Source organism: Canis lupus, chromosome 26 (genome assembly GCF_011100685.1).
Source record: "Canis lupus familiaris isolate Mischka breed German Shepherd chromosome 26, alternate assembly UU_Cfam_GSD_1.0, whole genome shotgun sequence".
NCBI lineage: Eukaryota > Metazoa > Chordata > Mammalia > Carnivora > Canidae > Canis > Canis lupus.
In genome coordinates this window covers 38,023,058-38,044,960 of record NC_049247.1, presented here as the reverse complement: position 1 = coordinate 38,044,960, position 21,903 = coordinate 38,023,058, and the positions used below count along the sequence as shown (strand labels likewise).

At 36.6% G+C, this 21,903-nt stretch overlaps 1 protein-coding gene across 3 annotated transcripts in view; it reads left to right on the top strand.

The window, feature by feature from the left end:
• Positions 1-21,903, top strand: part of ATAD1 (ATPase family AAA domain containing 1) — a 61,737-nt gene that overhangs the window by 25,279 nt on the left and 14,555 nt on the right. For all 3 annotated transcript variants that reach the window (XM_038576047.1, XM_038576046.1, XM_038576048.1), the window contains exons 3-6: positions 9,124-9,222; positions 11,196-11,316; positions 13,508-13,708; positions 17,655-17,761. In XM_038576047.1, coding sequence (XP_038431975.1) covers positions 9,124-9,222; positions 11,196-11,316; positions 13,508-13,708; positions 17,655-17,761 — 528 coding nt within the window. The remainder of the gene's footprint in view (positions 1-9,123; positions 9,223-11,195; positions 11,317-13,507; positions 13,709-17,654; positions 17,762-21,903) is intronic.

Below are 21,903 nucleotides of genomic sequence, written 5' to 3'. Positions count from 1 at the left end.
TATTATTATTATTATTATTATCTACTATCACATCTTCTTTATTTGTTTGTCAATGGACACTTGGTCTGCTTCCATAATTTGACTATTGTAAATAATGCTCAGAACATGTAACCACAGGGGTGCATATATCTTTCTGAATTAGTGTTATTGTATTCTTTGGGTAAATGGCTAGTAATGCGATTGCTGGATCATAGGTAGTTCTTTTTTTTTTTTTTTTTTTTTTTTTTTAATTTTTATTTATTTATGATAGTCACAGAGAGAGAGAGAGAGAGAGAGGCAGAGACATAGGCAGAGGGAGAAGCAGGCTCCATGCACCGGGAGCCTGATGTGGGATTCGATCCCGGGTCTCCAGGATCGCGCCCTGGGCCAAAGGCAGGCGCCAAACCGCTGCGCCACCCAGGGATCCCCGGTAGTTCTATTTTTAAACTTTCTGGAGAACCTCCATACTGTTCTTCAGTTTCTGTACCACTTTGCATTCCCACTAACCGTGCATTGCATAAGGGTTCCTTTTTTCCCCCCACATCCTTATCAACACTTATTGTTTCTTGTGTTGTTTGTTGATTTTAGCCATTCTGACAGTTATGAAGTGATAGCTCATTGATCTGCATTTCCCTGGTGATGAGTGATGTTGAGCATCTGGATGTCTTTGGAGAAATGTCTGTTCATGTCTCCTGTTCATTTTTTAATTGGATTTTTGGGGGGGTTTGGTATTGAGTTGTATGAATTCTTTATATAATTTGGATACTAACCCTTTATCGCATGTTATTTGCAAATATCTTGTCATTCAGTTAGATTGTCTTTTAGTTCTGTTGCTTTTTTTTTTTGCTGTGCAGACCTTATTATTTTGATGTAGTCAGATGAGACTTTTTTTTTTAAATGGGTAAGGATAAAGCAGATTTACATAAGTAACAGCTTTATCTAGTAGCTCCACACAGTGTATTGTGCTTCAAACAATTGCAGGGTACATATCTAAAAAACACTTGTGTACGATTTTTGAAATTTAACTATATGATAAATTGTAAAGCAGATGTCAAGTTTCTTAGCACTGGTAGCATGTTTGTTACATTCCCTGGCTCTGGTGCAGAACAGTAAGATCATTAAATATCCAATAAGTTGGAAAGTAAGAAACTCTCTAAAGAACTCCTAGGTAAAAGAAAACTAGTAGGAATTAGAAAATATTTAAGATTAGGGTGCATGGATGGCTCAGTCAATTAAGTCTGCTTAGTGTCGGGTCATGATCTTAGCATCCTGGGATCCAGTCCCTGTGTCAGGCTCCCTGCTGGGTGGGGAGTGTGTTTCTCCCTCTCCTGGACCTCCTCCTGCTCGAGTGCTCTCTCCCGCAAGCTCTCTCTCTCAAAAAATAAATAAAATCTTAAAAAATATATGATTGAATTAAATATAATGTATTAGTGTTTAGAGAGAAATTTATAGTCTTAAGTATTTTTTAGAAAAGAAGGTGGAAAATAAATATCAAACTTTTAGAAAATTGATAAAGTAAATATCAAACTTAAGCTCAGAAGATTTTTAATATAAACTCATGGATAATGAGAGAATGGAAATAACAGTAAGACAAATTAATGGGCAATAGAATATGCAATAGAGTGAATAAAAATCTAGAAAATGAGTAGACATAAAAAAAAAAAGAAAATGAGTAGACAATAAAGTCTGTGAAACCAAAAACTTGATTATTTGAATATACAAAAAATACTTGACAGTTTTATAAAACCAGTCAAGAAAAAAATGAAGCCACCAATAAATATTACTGGGAATGATAGAGGAGACATAATGACGATGCTACAGACATTAAAAATAAGGAAAATTTATAACTACCAATAAATTTTAAGGCCTTAAATGATATGGTGAGACTCTTAGAAAAATATACATTGCCATAACTGACTTAAGAATTAGGCATGATGGGCAGCCCCAGTGGCTCAGCGGTTTAGCGCCACCTTCAGCCCAGGGCGTGATCCTGGAGACCCAGGATCGAGTCCCACGTGGAGTCCCCTGCATGGAGTCTGCTTCTCCCTCTGCCTGTGTCTCTGCCTCTCTCTCTCTCTCTCTCTCTCTCTCTAATAAATAAATCTTAAAAAAAAAAAAAAAAGAAAAAAAAACAATTAGGCATGAGTAGTTAGTCCCATACCTATGAAATAAGTTAATATTGGACATAGGTTTTGATAAAGAATACTCCAGGCCCATAGAATTTTACTGGCAAGTTCTAGCAACATATAAGAAACAAATTAATGATAACAATTTTATACAAATTCTAGAAGAGGGAACAGTCACCAATCCTTTTTACGAGGATAGCATAACCGTCCTAAAAACTTGTAATGGGCTGTAATTTATCCCAATTAAATGAATAGAAGAATATTAAAATACTAGCAAGTTGAATTCAGCAGTGTATAAAAAAAGATAATATATTATGATCAGTTGGATTTATTCCAGGAGTTTAAGGCTGGCTTCATTTGAGGAAAAAATATATTTATAATGTTCTATAATAACAGATTAAAGGATAAGACTGTGATTATCTCAATAAATGCAGAAAAAGCCTTTGTTAAAATTAAATATTCATTCTTTTTAGAAAAGCTCTTAGTGCAGTAGGAATAGACAGTAATATCTTTAGCTTGATAAAATGAATTTACTATAGGAAATATACTTCATGGTAAAAATTGAAAGCATCTCCTTTATGATTAGAGCCTGTTGTCATCACTTGTGTTCAGCATTTTACTGTTAATGATGCATAAGTCAAGAAAAAAGATAAGAGGTAGAAGGATTGGAAAAGAAGGAATTAAACAGTCATTATATACAGATCATATGATATTCTGCATAGAAAGCAAACAAAGTCTGTAGCTAATCCATCGAGGCTAATAAGAGTTTAAAGGCTACTGGATAGAAAATCAGTGTGCAAAAATCAACTATTTCTGTATATGTGTCATAGTTTGAAAATGCAACTTTAAAAAAGATAGTATTTACAATAGTATCAAAAATATACAGTAAATGACAAGTTCTACAACACATTTGTAATGAAAATTATAAAACTACTGAAAACTATACTTCATGCCAATAAAAATACTGACAGGCTTTTTCATTATTTTTTTTTCTAAAATTTTTATAGAAGAATAAGAGTTTATATGTAGGCCAGACACTTGAAAAACAAGACATGTATAGCTTATTAAGTTGTTGTTACTAAAACAGTATGCTTTTGGCACAGGGATGGATTAACAAATTTAACAGATAAGAGTCCAGAAACAGACGTAGGCATACTATAGAAACTTGATATGGAAACAGAATTGGCTCTGCTTTGTAGATTATTAGAGAAAGGATGGATCAATAAATGCTACGTGAACAATTGGTTCTATATGGGAGGGGATAAAATTTGATTTTTATTTAATCCCATTTACAATAATCTCTTCTGTGGATTAAGGACCTGAATTTATTCATATGACAAGTATTTACTGAGCAGGTGTTCTGTGGTTGTTTTGACCTCATCTATGTATTCTAAAGATGTCTTTTTTTTTTACCTACCCAACTATTAATAAAAATACCTTTAAAAACTGGCCAGAAGAGTAGGAATAAAACCAGAATAACATAGGGTATTGGTACTAGTCTTTCCCACGTTAACACATTTGAAGTAGACAAAACACTGCAGACTGTAGTAGTCGTTCATTGTAGCATGTCATCTAGAAGGCCTACATTCTAAAATAAGAATTGGGGGAAGTTGGTGGGTGTTGAATATAATTTTTCAAAGCTCCTCCTTACATTTCAAACCCTGTATCTGGAAAATCATTTGTCAAGTCCTCAAAACCAAAGGAAGAGAATGTTGCAAAAGAGATTTTTTGTAAACGTTGCATTATAAAATCCAGGAGAAAAGGAGGACATATAGAATGTAATCAAAGAAAGCAGTCCATAAATTCAGTGAAATCAGAGTGATTTCCATTCACTGGGGACAGCAAGTATCATTTGAAGCAAAAGAAGTTGGTCATTCCAGAATTTGCTGGCAGAAAGGTAAGGAAGAAAAGGGAAAAGACTAGTGGATAAGAAGGAGGTGGGGAGTTGCTACCAAAGAGGATGGAGGTAGATCCCAGAAGGGTTGGGATCAGTAGTTGAGAACATTGTAAGAAGAGTTAATTTACTCTCAGTGAAGTGGAGAGATGTTATAACTAAATGGAAATGGAAATGGAGGTTTAGGACTGCTGAGATAAGTATGTGACCGACCAGTGTTTAATGAGAAATAATTGTGGATTATGAACATTAGGGTGTAGTTGAAGGAAGCATGAATTTATTGGGAATTTAGTTGTTTCATTTTTATTAACTTCTCCGAGCATTTCTCAGCATCTTTGTAGCAGATAAATGGAATGGTGGTGCGGAGCCAGCCTTGAGGGTAAGGCTGACTGGTACAAGTGTAAGGGGTTCTGAGGTTCAACAGAAGACATTGTTGAAATGATGAGCTGTGGTCCAGGCCGTTTAGGAAGCTAGATATTTCCAGCTAATTACTAGATAATTAAGTGAAAGTACAGAAGGGAATTAAAGAATTAAGAGTACACACTGAGAACAAAGATCACATGTGAATGTGGGAGAGGAGGAAGGTATGACTTCTGTGGTCAGAAAGGAAGAGCACTGAATGTAGAAGCTGAGGTAACATTTTGAGGCTACCTGGTAATCCATGAGCCTCATGCAAATTTAAAGGCAGTGCAGTTGTCAGATGAAAGAGGTAAAAGATGATGTCGGGGCGTTCAAATCTCGAACAGTGACTTAGAAGTAGTCTTAATGTTTGAATTAAGTTATTTGTAAACAACTTCTAGCCTGAAGCCAGGAGAACTTCCCAGCTTGGTGAAATGTGGGGCATTTAATCCGTCATGAGAGAGGAGATGGTTTCCGCAGGGTGTCCTACAGGGACAGGGATTTTCTGGGCATCTGCTGCTGCTTGGATCGTATTTAGATGTAGTGGAAGAGTTTTGATGGGTAAGCCTGATGAAAGGGTGGGGTTAATTGAGATGTAGAAAAATGGAATCTCTAGGTAAGCTCTCTATTTAAGTGCTCTAAGTACAGGATGAATAGCTTAATGCTTAACCTGTTCTGAGCATTTATAAATAAAATACTTGGTTTAGCATCTTCATTAGATTGTGTAACATTTCTGAGAGTTAGACTGTGTGATATTTCTGAGATTGTAGTTTAATAGTCAAAGACCAGGAAAGACTCCCTACTGAGAATTCTTCCTACACATGAAAGTCGTGTCCTGTGACTTCAGTGGAGTTAATGTCTTCTATTTTAGTCCTGTCATGATACTCTAGTCTTCGAAACTTTTAGTTATTTTGGAGAACTATTAGCCGAAATATTTTGTGAAGAGATGATATATCGAAACCTTTAAAAAATTAAAAACAAAACCTTGAACTGTCCGCTGCCTGGTATTTTTAAGAGCAGCCGTCCTCGAATGCCAGTTACACGGGGACAGCTAAAGCTTGCCAACACCGGGAAGCCATCCTGACCTCCATGATCGATCAGTGGCTCACACAACGAAGGTGTGCTGGTGCTGAATCTTAGATTCCTTGTGCCAGTTAGCGCTGCCTGCTAGGCCAAGCAATAGGTAGAAGGGATGGGGACAGAAGGCAGCCAGAGAGAGGAAGTCAGGGAGAGAAGGCCCTGCAGCATCGTGCTCTACGCACAAGCACAGTGGAAGAGCACCGGAGTCGAAAGCCCTCTTACCCTACAACTTCCAGAATACACGCAGTAAAACCAGAAGGCAGACAGTGCACTGACCCTAAAGGGGGAGATGACTTGTCTCCTCTAGAATTTTTATATGAGTTTATAGGAGATTATATCTAATACATAGAGCTAATCACTCAAATTTTTTGGTGTTTCCTATTTAAATGTATTTTTATGAGCTTTGTATCAGTGATTTCTTCTATCCACTTAGAGCAGTTTAGCTATGACTTTTATTTAAAAAATGTAAGTTTATAGTTCATCTCTGGCTTTTTCACCCTTGTTATTGCTACCTCTAACTTTTAAAAATTATTCTTCCAAAAGAACAACCAATTTTCTGGATCTTTCAGAAACTGAACGAAATGTTTCTTTTCTGCTACTCCTTTTCTCCATCTCTTCCCTTTCTAGGCAAAAAATATTAGTTCTCTATTTCCTACCCCACTTAAGACGAATACTTTACGTGAAGAAAAACAAATAGCATGAAAAGATAAAAAATTCTGTGAAACAGTTAAAAAGAGTGTACAGTAAAAAGTAAGGTTCCCTCCTACCTTTGACTCCCCTCCCCCCAGCCCACCATTTTTCCTCCACAGTGACAATGACTTAGAAACCTGCTTGTCCCTCTCCCTTGCCTGCCACTCCGCCGACTTGTGCCTACGCGTGCTCACTCGCTTTAAGAAAAAACAAACAAAAGTTGGTAACTAGAAAATATAATTGTCCTTGAGCTGTATATGATAAAGCAGTGAATGAACATAGCCATTTTTAGAGTACAATCAAATCATAATTTTGTTTTTCTTGGTAAAACATTTCAGAAATGGACTCAGTTAAGGGTGTCAGAGCTAGAAACAGTTGGATAACTTCTGGAACACAGTTTGGTGTTGGTATGATGGGTTTGGGGGTACTTTCTTTTTGTTCATTTGTTTGTTACCTGTGTCCTGCTCTCCCAAATGAGGAGTATTAGTATTTGAGCAGAACGTGAGCTTTGGAATTAGACACATCAGGGTTTGAACTCTGGAAATGCCAATTCCTAGCTCATAATCTCGGCAGTTCTTTTAATTGCTCTGACCCTTGGGCTCCTCATCTGAAAAATGAGCATGTTAATAGCTACTTATCAGGATGATTTTAAGGGCTGATTGTAAAAAAAAATGAAAATGAGTTTTGCCCAATAAACCTTAATTTCTTTCTTCTGTCAATGTTGTAAATGCAACCTGAAGACGTTGTTAAATTGGACTGCTTTTATGGAGAACAGATTTTAGGTAAATTGGACTATAGCATTTTCTAGCTCCATAACATAAACAACATAGCTGATATTTGTCATTTAGGAAACCCTAGACATAAATAAAGGTTGTTAGTATATAAACCAAGAGGCAGTTTTGGTCTAGAGTAAAATTTTAAGAGCAAGTAGCTAATGGGGTGGGGGGAGATCAGCAGGGTTTCTTAACTCGGCACTGTTGACATTTGGGGCCAGGTAATTGGGGAGGGGCGGGCTATGCTGTGCCTTTTAGAATGTTTAGCAGCATCCCTGTCTCCTCTGACTAAATACTAATAGCACCGCCTTCCCCCAGGTTGTGGCAGCCAAAGTATTCCCAGACCTTGCCAAATGTCCCGAGTGGCAAAATCACCCCTGGTTGAAAACCAGTGTTTTACAGCATAGCCTAAAAAGAACACGTGTGGGCTGGCTTCACATTTATAGAAGCATAATGAAAAAGAAGAGTAAATTGATGTTATTACAGATACTAAAATAGGACACCTATCGTAGCTGACAAAAGATTTAAAGTCAGCAAAAGAGAAGATCTTTACAAGAAAGAGATTAAAGAACCTGAGAAAGGCTACTTTATTCATTGCTTCAGTAATTTTATAGAAGAAGGCTAAAGAGGAAAAACAGTGTGGTTCATAGCTCTTTTTAAAAAATGCTACATCATAAGGATATGATTTATCTTAATTTATCCACATTTGTCCTAATCTTCTGACCAATCTCTAACTATGATGCCGTGTGATCGGAATTCCCTTTTGAACTGGCAATACCCCCTGACAAGAACAAGATCTTTAGAATCAAAAGTATTTTGGGTGGTGCCTGGCTGGCTTGATTGGGGGGAGCATGTGACTCTTGATCTCAAGGTCATGAGTTAAAGCCCCACATTGGGTGTGGAGCCTACTTTAAAAATATAGGGGATCCCTGGGTGGCGCAGCGGTTTGGCTCCTGCCTTTGGCCCAGGGCGCGATCCTGGAGACCCGGGATCAAATCCCACGTCGGGCTCCCGGTGCATGGAGCCTGCTTCTCCCTCTGCCTGTGTCTCTGCCTCTCTCTCTCTCTCTGTGACTATCATAAATAAAAATTAAAAAAAAAAATATATATATATATATAAAATAGGGCAGCCCCGGTGGCTCAGTGGTTTAGCACCCCCTGCAGCCCAAGGTGTGATACTGGAGACCTGGGATCAAGTCCTACGTCGGGCTCCCTGCATGGAGCCTGCTTCTCCCTCTGCCTGTGTCTCTGCCTCTCTTTCTCTCTCTCTCTCTCTCTATCATGAATAAATAAATAAAATCTTAAAAAATAAAAAAATAAAAATATGTATAAAATAAATAAAGGATACAACGTGATATTTTTAAAGTATTTTAGGAGAACGAACGTAACAAAAATTTTGGTATTTATCAGAGCACCTTTCAGTTAATTGAAATTTGAATGTGTTTTCCTTAGATTTTTTAAGACTCCTTAGTGGTCACAGATTCCTCTCTTATAGTTGAGGACAGCAAGGTCATGTGGGTGGTGGTTAGAGGATGGGCTCTGGAGTTGGGCTGCCCACATGTGTATGTTGTCTTTTCCATTTGCTAACTCCAACCTAAGGCAAGTTAATTTCATCTGAGCTAATCTTTAATTTCCTTTTCTCAGTGGGGAAAAATTCTACTTCATAAGCTCACACAGGGGATTCAGTGAGTTAATCCATTTAAGTATTTTGGCATAATACTTCACACACTCAGTAAATGTTTGTAAAATCATTATTTTTTAAAATCTTAATCGAAAGCTTTGTTGCATTGTTAAAGCTCATAGGTTTTTTGTTTTTTTTTTTAAGATTTGTTTATTTATTTATTCATGAGCAACACAGAGAGAGAGAGAGAGAGGCAGAACTCACAGGCAGAGGGAGAAGCAGGCTCCCTGTGGGAGCCGGAGGTGGCACCTGATCCCAGGACCCCAGGATCCCGCCCTGGGCCGAAGGCAGACACTCAACCACGGAGCCACCCGGGCACCCCTCAAATCTTTTCTTTACCTCAGGGTTTACACTGGGGAAAGATGAGATCAAGGGGCCTAGAATTTCCCTGGAAAATTCTTGTATGGCTGTTCATTGCTCTTTAGCCTTCACAGATGACCTCTTTTGGAGTACCAGTGCCTAAATATCAAACTAAAGGAAGTTGCTTGTTTTTTCATTCTAGGCAGAAAAATTAATGAAACAGATTGGTGTGAAAAATGTGAAGCTTTCAGAATATGAAATGAGTATTGCTGCTCATCTAGTAGACCCTCTTAACATGCATGTACGTATCTTTAATCTTACTTAACATTTTTTTGGTCTAGCATTTTGTGTCACAGGTCCTGAAGATGACCTGATTTGATGATTCTCTTGGAGGAATCACAGGACTCAGCAGTTTTGTGCTCACGGATATGATTTAGTACAACAAAGGGATACAAGGCAAAATCAGAAAGAAAAGAGGGGCATGGGATGAATTCTGCAGGAAATCAGGCACAGGCTTCCGGGTATCGAATTCCCTCAGTGAAGTCACATGGGTTGCACTTCATTCCTTTGGCAGCAAGTTGTGAGAACACATGTAAAGTGCTGTTCACCAGGGAAGCTCATTAGAGATTTATTAGCGCCCAGGATTTTGATTGGGATTAGTCATGTAGACTCCACTTCCTAACATCTCCCCAAATTCTAGCCTTTCAGAGGGAGAAGACACCTCCACCGTAAACCATTTTCTTTGCACAAACAGTTTAGGCACAGTGAGGTGTTCTTATTGGAGAGTGGTGAGAATTATCCCGAAATCTCTGCTCCCATACTCCAGCCAAGGTCCAGCCTTGCAGGCAGGCCTTTCTAAGGACAGCAGTCTAGAGTCTGCTATGTTAGCATATTTGGACATATGCTTGTTTAGATAACTTGTACTTTAATTCACCTTCGTGGCATGTCAAGTGTCTTAATTTAAGTTACAGAGATACTTGATTTGGGGTTTAAATGTAAATTTTCATAAGGTATGTAGACAGCATAAGATTGTGAATTCCAGTTTTTTTGTTCATGGCCTTGGCAAATTACTTCCTCTTTGAGTGTCCATTCCCTTCTGTATAATCCAGGGACCGTGTGATACCTGCTTTACCTACTTCAAACGATTGTTTGAACATCAGATTAGTGTAATTTATAAACTCTAAAATTCTATGTGAATATTTTACAACAACAAGCATAAATTTTATACAGCAGATATAAATGAATGGAATGAATATTATATCCCTGTCTCCAAATCTGGAAAATAAAAGTCAATAATGTCTGTTAGTATCCATGTGCACAGAGAGATATGTGTCCCTGGGATTAATCCTCCATTTGAATTTGATTTATAAAATTTCAGTGAGACTTTCTTGGCCCTACTTGTGTTCACTTCTGAGTAAGGCTGAACCAGCAACTCGGTTTTTTGTTACAGTGACAGTGGAAGTAGGTGGTGGTTTTTTTTTCAGATTTGGCTGTTTTTTCACTTTTTTTTTTTTTTTTTTTTTTTAAGTTGTAGGGAAAGTAGATCACTTGCAAACATTGCCTCTGACTCACCCCACCTCCAGCCCCTTTACTCTGCCAGGGTAGAGCTAGGTTTGATGTTTTTCTTCTTAGGTCTTTTTCAATGTTTATTCTCCCCTCTACCCCTCAAGCCCCAGATTTTTTAAGTTGAGTCAGAAGGCTTTAAAATACATAAGCTGTGTTTATCTTGAAAGGATTTGTCCCCTACTTACTATTTATAAAGATAAAAGTTTTGGCACAGTTTTACTTTCGATTAATACAATTCAGAAGTCCAGTTTTGTGTGACTATTTCTAAAACCTATTCCTGTTATATTTGACAGTATCCTGTATTAATTAGGGACACTCCTGGTAAGCTCTTCCCCATCAGCCAGCGCTGACTTAGCTGTCTGAGCTGGTTCTCAAGTCTTCTTGGCAGAGTATCTCCTTGTAAATGGAGTGAATTCAGCTTATTAGATATTGGTAGAGTTCTGAGTACTGGGCCTGGTGGTGTGTTTTTTTTTTTTTTTTTTTAATAGTAGATTGTTGACTATTAAGTTCATTTTTGTAATTTCATAGTTGTTTAGTAATTTCATTATTGCTGTGAAAAGTCTTTACTCACATTATATATTTGTCTTTTATTATTTACATATAATTATCAGATTAAGGTTTACCATTTGGGGGGCTTTTTTTTTTTTTTTTAACTTCATTGAGTACACACTAGGTTGTAAAATCCATGTCAACCTTACCTTTTACCAGGTTACTTGGAGTGATATAGCAGGTTTAGATGATGTCATTACGGATCTGAAAGACACGGTCATCCTACCCATCAAAAAGAAGCATTTGTTTGAAAATTCCAGGCTTCTGCAGCCTCCAAAGGGTATAGTACAAGTTTATATTTGCTAAAGTATTAAAAATGTAGGGAACATTGGAACTTTCTGCCATTATCGAACTGGTATTTTTTTGAAGGTAGTTTTCAAGAGAAAACTGAAATCTTGTGAGTTGTATAAATAGTTTTAAAATAATTGCTCATTCTTCAGCTTCCCAAATTTCAGTAAAATTTTTTCCCGTAATTACATGTCAAAACAATCCTTTTATTTCAAACTCATTTTTACTACTTCCAAGTAAATAAAAATTTGGGAGATTGAGGTTAAAAAAAAAAAAAACCAAAGCCATGATATGGGTTCTTTTGTTTTCAAAGTAAAACTTTTTGTTTAGTGATTTTTTTTTTATCCTTTTAGTATTCTTAATTATTTTTGGATTGCAGTGATGTTTTAGAGGATATACTGAAATATGGATGAACTTAGGAGTTAAATACTACTTATTTTTAAGGGAAAGTTCTTTATTCCTAGTGGTAATAATCACTCTGAAAGTCCTAGAACTCAAGAATTGGAAAGGCTTATTTAAAAAAAAAAGGAAATGATTGCAACTCCGTCTTTAAGTATAACACTTTTATTCTTGTCCATTCAAATATTAATCATGTGTAAGTGTTGTTAAAGGTGATTCAGATGGAGCCTAGGTGATAATTGGCAGTGAGATAAACAGAGGTGTGTTACCACAGCTTCCAGAACAAACGCTGCAGCAGAGCTTTATTTGCTTTTCTGTTGCTAGTCAAGGCTGAAATCAAATTATTAGACACATCTATTTTATTTAAAAAATAGGATCTATAGAAATATCAAAATAGTGCTATGTGTAAGTTATAGTTGCATATATCTTATTAATTTTGCAGTTATATCAAAAAGTACATTAATTTATATATTGAAAGTAATTGGAGCTGATATCTTTACGTTTTCATGAAGTAGATAATTTTTGCTTCTGGTAAATGCTGATTACAGTTATCACCAAAAATGACATGTTCTTTTTATTAACTGAAACAACAAAACTGTTTATTAGGTATTTTTATTTTCTAAAAACAACAAAGCTGTTTTCCCCTAACAAAAACATTTAGTTGATTACATGTTTAAAAATCCCTCCCTGCTGGCCCCCAATGAAAATTCAAATGATTTATCTGAGCCTCGATCAAAAGAGTAAAGTAAAAGTTGGGTTATTCAGTACATTCTTTACTTCCCTCTTCCAGGATGTTGGTAGTCTGAGCAAGAAAGGACTTTTGTGATATTTCATGTCTCGGTTTCACAAAGTGAATTTAGAAAAGTGAGATGTGTTTTACATGCTATTAGATAAATCTCCCTTCCTCATCTGCAAGCTCTTAGCCCAGGAAATTGGGTGACTTCACCAGTTGCATTTACCCCAATTAGCACAGTAGATACCAAATTATGATGGGATACTTCAAAGTTATGTGTAAATCTGGTGCTTATTTGAAAGCATTATCTGCAGCTAGAGGTGGTCTCTATGTGTATTTCAAATTTTTGTAAGTTAACACAAGTATCTCTTGATGATGTAATCTAAAGTATACTGTTTGAGTCTTTTCTACCTTGCATTTTTGGAAAGTTTTCTATCGGAAACAAAAATTGACTTACTTTTTGACCCTGAACATAAATTGGAGTTAGTGTACAGAAGCAAAGCATAAAGTCAGTTGCATACCATAGCCTGTTCCATTTTTGAACTGGAAATAGGTTACTTACAGGTCATTACTTTATTGCCAATTTTATGTTATCCCTAGACAGTTCATTTGTATCTAAGCCAAAAGTCATCTCTGCCTCACAGACTACACAATGATAATTTGAGAATGACTTATAATATACTAGTGCATGAGATCATACAATCACATAAAGTTGCAGCTGTCATGCCAATAAATGGTTGCGAGAACATGTCATAAAATATTAATGGTTGTATTAAAAAACCAACCCTTTGTTATTCCAGATGTTTAAAAATTGACGATTAAAATTCCATCTGAATACTTACATAGTTCTCCCTATAAATTCTAACTTCAATAATCATTATTTTGGTGTATTTTATGTTTGTGAATTTCACCATGTTCCATGTCTTGATGCATCATGAAAATTCAGGTAACTTAGGAAAAATATATTTTGAAAAGTGATTATGTTGAATATCACATAAACTAAAGCAAATATCTCCTCTTCAAGGAAATAAAATCCTCTGTTAATTTCCAGGTGTTCTTCTCTATGGGCCTCCAGGGTGTGGTAAAACGTTGATTGCCAAGGCTACTGCCAAAGAAGCAGGCTGTCGATTTATTAACCTTCAGCCTTCAACGCTGACCGATAAGTGGTATGGAGAATCCCAGAAACTGGCTGCTGCTGTCTTCTCCCTTGCCATAAAGCTACAGCCTTCCATCATTTTTATAGATGAAATAGGTGTGTGACTTTTCTGTGTGAGCATTTTAAAGCACCGTTCTTAAGGGTAGTATTTAGATGACCAGATTTAGTTTTTGGTATTTATTAGGTCAAATTAATAAAACAAAAGAGGTAACCAACATCAATATATGCTCTGTATAATTTCCATATTACAGAATGAACCATAATTTGATCATTACTTGATAGTAATTTCTGTCTTCTCCCCATTATAAGCAGCATGCAGTGACACCGTGCACATGTTTCCTTACGCATGTGTGTTTATCCAGGGTAGATGCCTAGAAGTTGGGCCATTAGGTTGTGTGATGGGTCTGTCTTCAAAGTGCTTATGCTTTTCACTCTCGCCATTGCAATTTCCCTACATACTCCCTAAAATTTGTTTTTTCAGACATTATCTTGTTTTGTTTTGTTTTGTCACTTTAGAGCACATGAATTATCATTTTGTGTTTCCCTGTGGTGCTGGTAAATTTGGGCATCTTTGAACATGTTGACTAGTCATTTGGGTTTCCTTGCTTGTAAATTGCCAGTTTTTCTTTGGGGTTATTTGCATTTTCTTGTTTATTATGATAGCAGATATTTTCTAGACTGGCTCATGTTTTTACTTTATGATAGTTTCTTTTACAGAGATTTAAATTTAGTTGTATTTTTCCATCTTTTTTCTTTATGATTTATACTTTCTGTGTCTGGCTTACAGATCCTTTCACTATCATCATAAATATTCCTCTTTTTAAAATATATAGTGTGAAGTAGGAATCTAATTTCATTCTTTTCCATATGGACAGCCAACTCAAAGTACATCATCTTTCCCTATATGTCAGGAATTAGTGCACCTTTTCTGTATTTTATGGATCATCAGTATTTTGTATTCCTGCTGTGGTGAGTCATAATAAAGCTATGGCAATTAAAACTATAGCTTTGAGTTAATTTTAACATTATATGCCATATAGAAATAGAGAAAAATTGGTATATGTATATAGAACTTTGGTTACTTGTCTGACTTGTGTGTCTCTCATCAATTTATTACGGCAGTTTTGGAGTTTTGACGTGAATTTTGCATAAAAGCACGTAACGGCTAGATTTTTTTTTTTTTTTAGACAGCTAGATTTCTTTAAAGTTTTTTTTTTCTTTTTTCTTTAAAGTTTTAATCTAAGATACTTTACCTGGGAGGTATGGTCAGTTTGCCTTTATTTTGATAGCTGATATATTTAGATTTATTTCTATTACATCACTGTGTGCTTTTTATTTACCAATTTAGTGGACTTTATGAACCTTATCTCCTTTTCCCTGCTATAAGTTTAGAAGTTACATACTGTTTTTCTTTTAGTGAAACATTTAACATACCTGCTTGCTTTAAAAGTCTAGGCTAATCATTTCTGCCCTCCTCCCAAATAATACAGGAACCTTACAACTCTTAAACACTAATCATTCCACTCATCTCTTACATGTTAACACTTTCTCTAGTTTCATATCCTCCATACTGGTTGTAATTTCTTTTTTTCTTTTTTTTTTAATTTATTTTTATTTATTTATGATAGTCATACAGAGAGAGAGAGAGAGGCAGAGACATAGGCAGAGGGAGAAGCAGGCTCCATGCACCGGGAGCCCGACGTGGGATTCGATCCCGGGTCTCCAGGATCGCGCCCTGGGCCAAAGGCAGGCGCCAAACCACTGCGCCACCCAGGGATCCCTGGTTGTAATTTCTACATCGGCAGTAGTTTCACCACACTGAAAGTCCCTGTGCTTCACCTGCTCACTCCCAGCAGCCACTGAGCTTCTGACTATTTGCCTTTTACAGGATATCGTGATTGGAATCATACAATACATAGCCTTTTCAGACTGGCTTCTTCCGCCTAGCAATATGCTTTTCAGGTTCCTTCATGTCATTTTGTAAGTGTTCTTTGTATATTTTGGATACCAGCTTTTTATCAGATAGGTATTTTGTAAATCTTTTTTCCCCATCCTGTGGCTTACTTCTTCTCTTAATAGTGTCTTCCACAGAATGGAGTTTTTAATTGTTTTTCTTTTCTTTCTTTCTTTTTTTGTTCTTTATTCAGAATTGTTAATTTTAATAAAGTCCAACCTAACCATTTTTTTTCCTTTGATTAATTATGCTTTTGGTGTTATATGTAAAAACTCATCACCAAACCCTAGGTCACCTAGAATTTCTCTGTATTATCTTCTACAAGTTTCATAGTTTTGTTTTACATTTAGATCTATAATCCATTTTGAGTTAATTTTTGTGAAAAAGTATAAATCTGTATCTAGATGCAGTTTTTGCACACGGATTTCCAGTTATTCTAGCACCATTTGTCATGTATGCATTAAGTTTCAAAAAATAATATTTTTCCAACTTTTTTTTTTTTTAAAGATTTTATTTATTCATGAGAGACACAGAGAGGCAGAGACACGGGCAGAGGGAGAAGCAGGTTCCCTGTGCAGAGCCCAATGCAGGACTCAATCCCAGAACCTTGGGATCATGCCCTGAGCCAAAGGCAGACACTCAACCACTGAGCCACCCGGGCTTCCCTTTTCCAACTTTTTTGTTAGTATTTACATATATGTCTTCCATCTTTTTCAGCATCTGAGCTCTTAGGTATAAAGTGGGTCTACTATAAACGGACAGTTGAGTTTTTAGGGGTTTTTTTAAATCCAGTCTAATTTTTCTTAACCATGTACTTGGGTACTTTAAGACCATCTACACTTAATGTAATTACTAATATAGTTAGGTTATTTATACTTATGCAGCATGTTAAGTTTTTCATATCATTTTAAGCTGCTGTTTTGCCAGAACCAACCTCTTACTAATGAAGATAGTTTAGGAATAATAAATAGAGTTATGGTGGTTAGGTATGTGGCTGTACTTAGACATACTGTCTTTAAAAAGAAGCAATTTAAAAATGACAGTATTTTTTACATCGAGAAGATGGATTAGTTTGGTACATAGCCCAGCAATGAGATAGACTTTATAAAATCAGAGCTACATAAGAAAATCCAGGATATATGTTTGCCGTCGGAAGACTGTCACCTCATGGTATTAGGTTTTTGCTGTAATAATTTTTTTTTTAAAGCTTTGGTTGGACCTTGCACATTGCAAAGCATTTCTAATTTCTTGCATGTATAGACTGACCAATTTCAAGTCATACTATCAATGCTGAAATGTAAAATGTATTCAGAAATGCCATTTATTTGAAGGGTTATAAGAAAAAATTTGAAATAGGATTATACTAGGAAATCAGGCTTTATTTTTACTGTCTTTTCTTTATTGCTAGGATGTATTGTATTCCAGGTCTTTTTATTCTAGAAGGAAAATGTTTTCCCCCTCTTTAAAAGTATTTCATGTTCTTTGTAGATAATTGAGAAGACAGAAAACAATTCAAGAGAAAATTTGAATTGTCCTTAAGTCTATCATTGAGAGATAACCAAAGCGATCAGCATTTCGGCATACTTTCTTGAAGGCTTTTTTACATTAGATGATGTATATGCACACGCATGTGTGTTTGAAACCAGGTTCTGTCCTGCATCTCCTACTTGGTAGTGTTTTGACATTTTCCAGTGTCATTTTTCTTTATTTCCAGGAAAAGTGTGTGAGGAAAAAGGATGCAATCCCATAATTCAGAATATATAGGATGCAGGTAACCCGCAAAGTTAGGGCCGAATCACACAGACCTTCCTCCAAGACACTACTTGCTCCTCTTCCAACCTTTTAGTACCACATCATGTACCTCTTTAGATACGTTGGCATGAATGTAATTTTAGGAAAGAGATGAAGATTGGGAGTTTTAATTTGCTCAGTTGTTTGCCAAAGTTGTATTAGATGAATGTGTGAAAAGGCATAGTTGAACCCTCTTTTTGTCCTCTTTCACAACATTGTCAGCTTTTGATTAAGGATTTGAAGTTAAGAGTAAATAATTCAATATTAATTCTAAGGTTGAGGACTTTTTCCTTCTAGACTCCTTTCTGCGAAACCGTTCAAGTTCTGACCATGAAGCTACAGCCATGATGAAAGCTCAGTTTATGAGTCTGTGGGATGGACTGGACACTGATCACAGCTGCCAGGTGTGTGACAGAGATCTGCCGTGAGCTCATGGAGGGTGGGGGGTGTGGGGGTAAGAGAAAATTCACTGGGCTCCTTCGTGGGTGTTTTTAGAAAAGTTTTTAAAAATAATTATTTATACTCATTAAGTGATGGGGATCTGAAAGAATGGTTTATGTACATTTTCATCCATTTCTAGGGCTTCATGTTAAAATGTTAAAAGATTACCTAAGGACCTGAAACAAATACAGCAGAGGAGAGGAGACCGGGGTGAAGCCTCTCCTTGGAGTTTGTAGAGTCCTCCTGCCAAAGGAGAGGAAAAGGCTGTGACACTGTGTGCACGTTTCTTTAGACCCTGCCATAAATCTATACTCTCAGCTCCTCTGTCACCATTGCGTTTCATTTTGCTGTTTTCATCAGTCACTGGAACTTACACACTTTCCCACTTGCTACCCCATCCACCTTTTATAGAAGACATCTTCTACCCTAGGCCTTGTCTTTCTGCCCTGTGGGGCTGTGAGCACCAGCACTAGGTCCTTGGTTTGCCCCGAAGGGAAACACCTATATTACTCATTTTATCCCCTGGAGTTCCCATTTTTTCTTAATTCTTCCTTCTGAATGTTCCATTTGTTCTTGCCAGGATGATAATGTATTTAAAAAAAAAATTCACTGAGCATGTGTGTCTTTCTGCCATATTACTGGAAATAGAAGTTCTAGAACCACTTTTCTGTTTTTGTCTTTTTCATGAATCACCTATTTTATATTTCATGGAAGAGTATTAACAAGGTTAATGATCTTTTGCTGTTTTAACTCCAGTGGATATTTTCTATTTTGTAACGTTTTTATCCTTTCATATTTAGAATCATTTATCATTTCTAGAAAATTCAACCTATATTTCTTCAAATATTGTTTCCTCTCCATTCCCCATGTGCTTTCTTTATGGAATGCCGATTGGATGTACCTTATTTATATTCCTGTGTTTTAAGTTCTCTTTCATATTTTCTCTCTCCTTTTGCTATAGTCTGGGTAATCTTTTTGCTTCTTTTAATTTGCTACTTTTAGGCTCAGTTGTATTTCTTTAGTATTAAATCTTTTTTTTTTTTTTTTAAGATTTTTTTATTTATTAGAGAGAGAGAGGGGGGCAAAGACACAGGCAGAGGAAGAAATAGGCTCCATGCTAGGAGCCTGATGCGGGACTCAATCCCAGGTCCCCAGGATCACACCCTGGGCCGAAGGCAGGCTCCAAACCGCTGAGCCACCCAGGGATCCGCTATTTATGTATGTATGTATGTATTTAGATTTTATTTATTCATGAGAGACACAGAGAGAGAGAGAGAGAGAGGCAGAGACACAGGCAGAGGGAGAAGCAGGCTCCATCTCCATGTAGGGAGCCTGATTCGGGACTCGATCCCTGGTCTCCAGGATCACACCCTGGGCTGAAGGTGGCGCTAAACCTCTGAGCCACTGGGGCTGCCCAGGATCTGCTATTTAATCTTTTTATTGAGCTTGTAATTTCATCTATATTTTTCAGTTCTAGAAATTCTTTTAGACCTTTCTTGAAGTGTGCCATGTCAGTTTTGATGGACTCTTCCCCTTCAACTCAGGTTTCCAAATGGATTAGAAAACTAAAACCCTGGGTCAACTAGCTGTGTGATCTTGGACAAGTAATAATGATCACTGTGCCCGAATGGAAGGAGTACTAGCTACGAAAAGGGAAGGGTAGGGTCCACCTCAGAACTGTTTGTAGGGTTTTAAGGAATCTGCATACACCGTTCTTTTAACTTGTCTTTTAACTCTGCATAAGTATTTGCTTATGATTTTTTAAATTCCTTCTTTATTTTAAATATGTTAAAATACCAATTTTATAGTCGTATTCAGTAGTTCTATTACTAGACATCTGGTTCTTCCTTTGTTTTGAGTTGAAGGTGCTATTTCCTGTGTATTTTGTGATTTCACGGGAAAAATCACATGTAGTAGAACTCTGACTGAATTCTTGGAACCTGTGTTGAAGGTTGTAGCTTTACAAGGATTTTGTATTTGTCTTCTGTCAGATTTTTTCGATACAGATAGGTAGATTGAGACTGAGGTGCATATTAGCTGGTGAAGAATCCTGAAATCTCAGATTTTGTCTGTGTGTATGTCTAATATTTCACTGCTTTTTTCAGGCCCTAGTATGTCATGAACCCCAGCTTTCTGTAGGATGCCCTCTTATTAGCCTGTAAGGTGTCCAGTGCACAACCCACTGTCTTACGGTCTCGACATTTCCATGTGGTGCATGGTCAGCTTCTCCCCTTGCTTACCTCCCTTATGCATAGACTTCACTGCTGGCTCAGCTTAGTTCCTTTGCATTTTTGCAGATTTATTAATTAATTTGAGGTTTTTTATACTTCATTTTTTTTTATGTTGTCTTATAACCAGAGGGTTTAAGATCTCCTACATCCACACATTACCATAAAGCAAGAAGTTAAAACATCATCCTCAAAGAGAATGTGTCCTTTCTACATCGCCTTTATGAAAATACAATTTCATTTTGAGGGAAAGTTTTTAACGTTTGTTGCGTGATTAGAGAAGCACAACATAAATTAAGGTGACATTAATAGGAATAATTTTTATTAATAATTGTGCTAATAAGGCTGTTCAATGGGAATAGTTTACAGATTTCCAAAAACTGATTATCCCCCTAAGCAACAGTACTTAAAGCACTTATTAGCCCGTGTAAGAGAAAATTATTTCATGTTATATTGTATCAGAGTATAGTTTTTTTTTTTTTTTAAGATTTTATTTATTCATGATACAGAGAGAGGCAGAGACACAGGCAGAGGGAGAAGCAGGCTCCATGCGGGGAGCTCAATGCGGGACTCGATCCCGGGAACCCAGGTTGACGCCCCAGGCTAAAGGCAGGCACTAAACTGCTGAGCCACCTAGGGATCCCCCAGAGTATAGTTTTAAAAACCAGGGAAATGGCAGCAGTTGGATGAAGTATACTCCAGAGCATCTTCATCCGGAGCCACACAGCATGGTTCTGATATGATAGAACTTAAAACTGAGCTTTCCGAACCATAATTCTACACTGATAGTATTCACTGTTTTCATTGTGATAAATCTATATTTGTAGGAGCAAATAAAGATGTGGCTTTTTTATTAAACTCTAGTAGCAATTTTTTTAATCTTTCTATGTTTTGAGGGGATTAAAATTGATATTGTTAACTCGAATATTAGTTTTAGATATACTTTCATATGAACCACTTAGCTTTTCTTTAAAATTATCTATTCTATGATTATGGATCCAGCCCAGTACCCTTGCTTTTTCTTGTGTGTATGATATGCCACGGTGGGAAAAAAACAATCACTGAGTGGTCCAAGTCAGCCTACCACCAGCCCTGGAAATCATCCAGGCTAACTGATGACATACTCTTCATCTGCAGAGATGTGAGACATAAAAGAACAGTGTGTTTAGGGTATTCGTTGACATAGTTGAAAGTTTCAGGCATAGATTTAGATCTGGTTATTTTAAATGAAAAATGGTAAAACATCATATTTTTAAGATTCCAAAAAGTCAACTTAAAGCACTAATTTTTCTGCTTAAATACTAAAAAATTACTGTTTCTTCCCATTTTGAATTTTAACTCATTTGCACTAGAGTTAATGTATTGTACACAGTTTATCCATTTTTGTCTCCTAAAATCACACCGGAAAACAACTTCTTTCAGTGAATCATTCTTGCTTTTTCATCATTGTGAATATCTGTTATTATCCTATGTGTATTCATTAGACCATGTTGTGCTAGATTTATTTAAATTCCTGATCCTAATGTTTAGCATCCCATCTTCCATACTGGCTTTGCTTTTTTGTTTTAGGTTCTTTGTTCACCTAGAATGTTTCTCAAAATACAGCCCATTTTCCAGGTTTTTTAAAGTACTGCCTCAGCCACGATGTCTTTTGTGATTCTCTACAATCTGATAGAGTCAGTCTTCCATGAGCTTCCATATCCCTTTGAATCTCTTTAACACAATATATGCTGTATTTCAAAATATACTGATACTCATTCCTTATGCAGTTAATTCCTTTGATCACTTTTAGGACTTTTGTCTTAGGCGCACCTGGGCAGCTCAGTGAGTTAAGTGTCGACTCTTGATCTCAGCTCAGTTCTCAGTCTTAGGGTCAT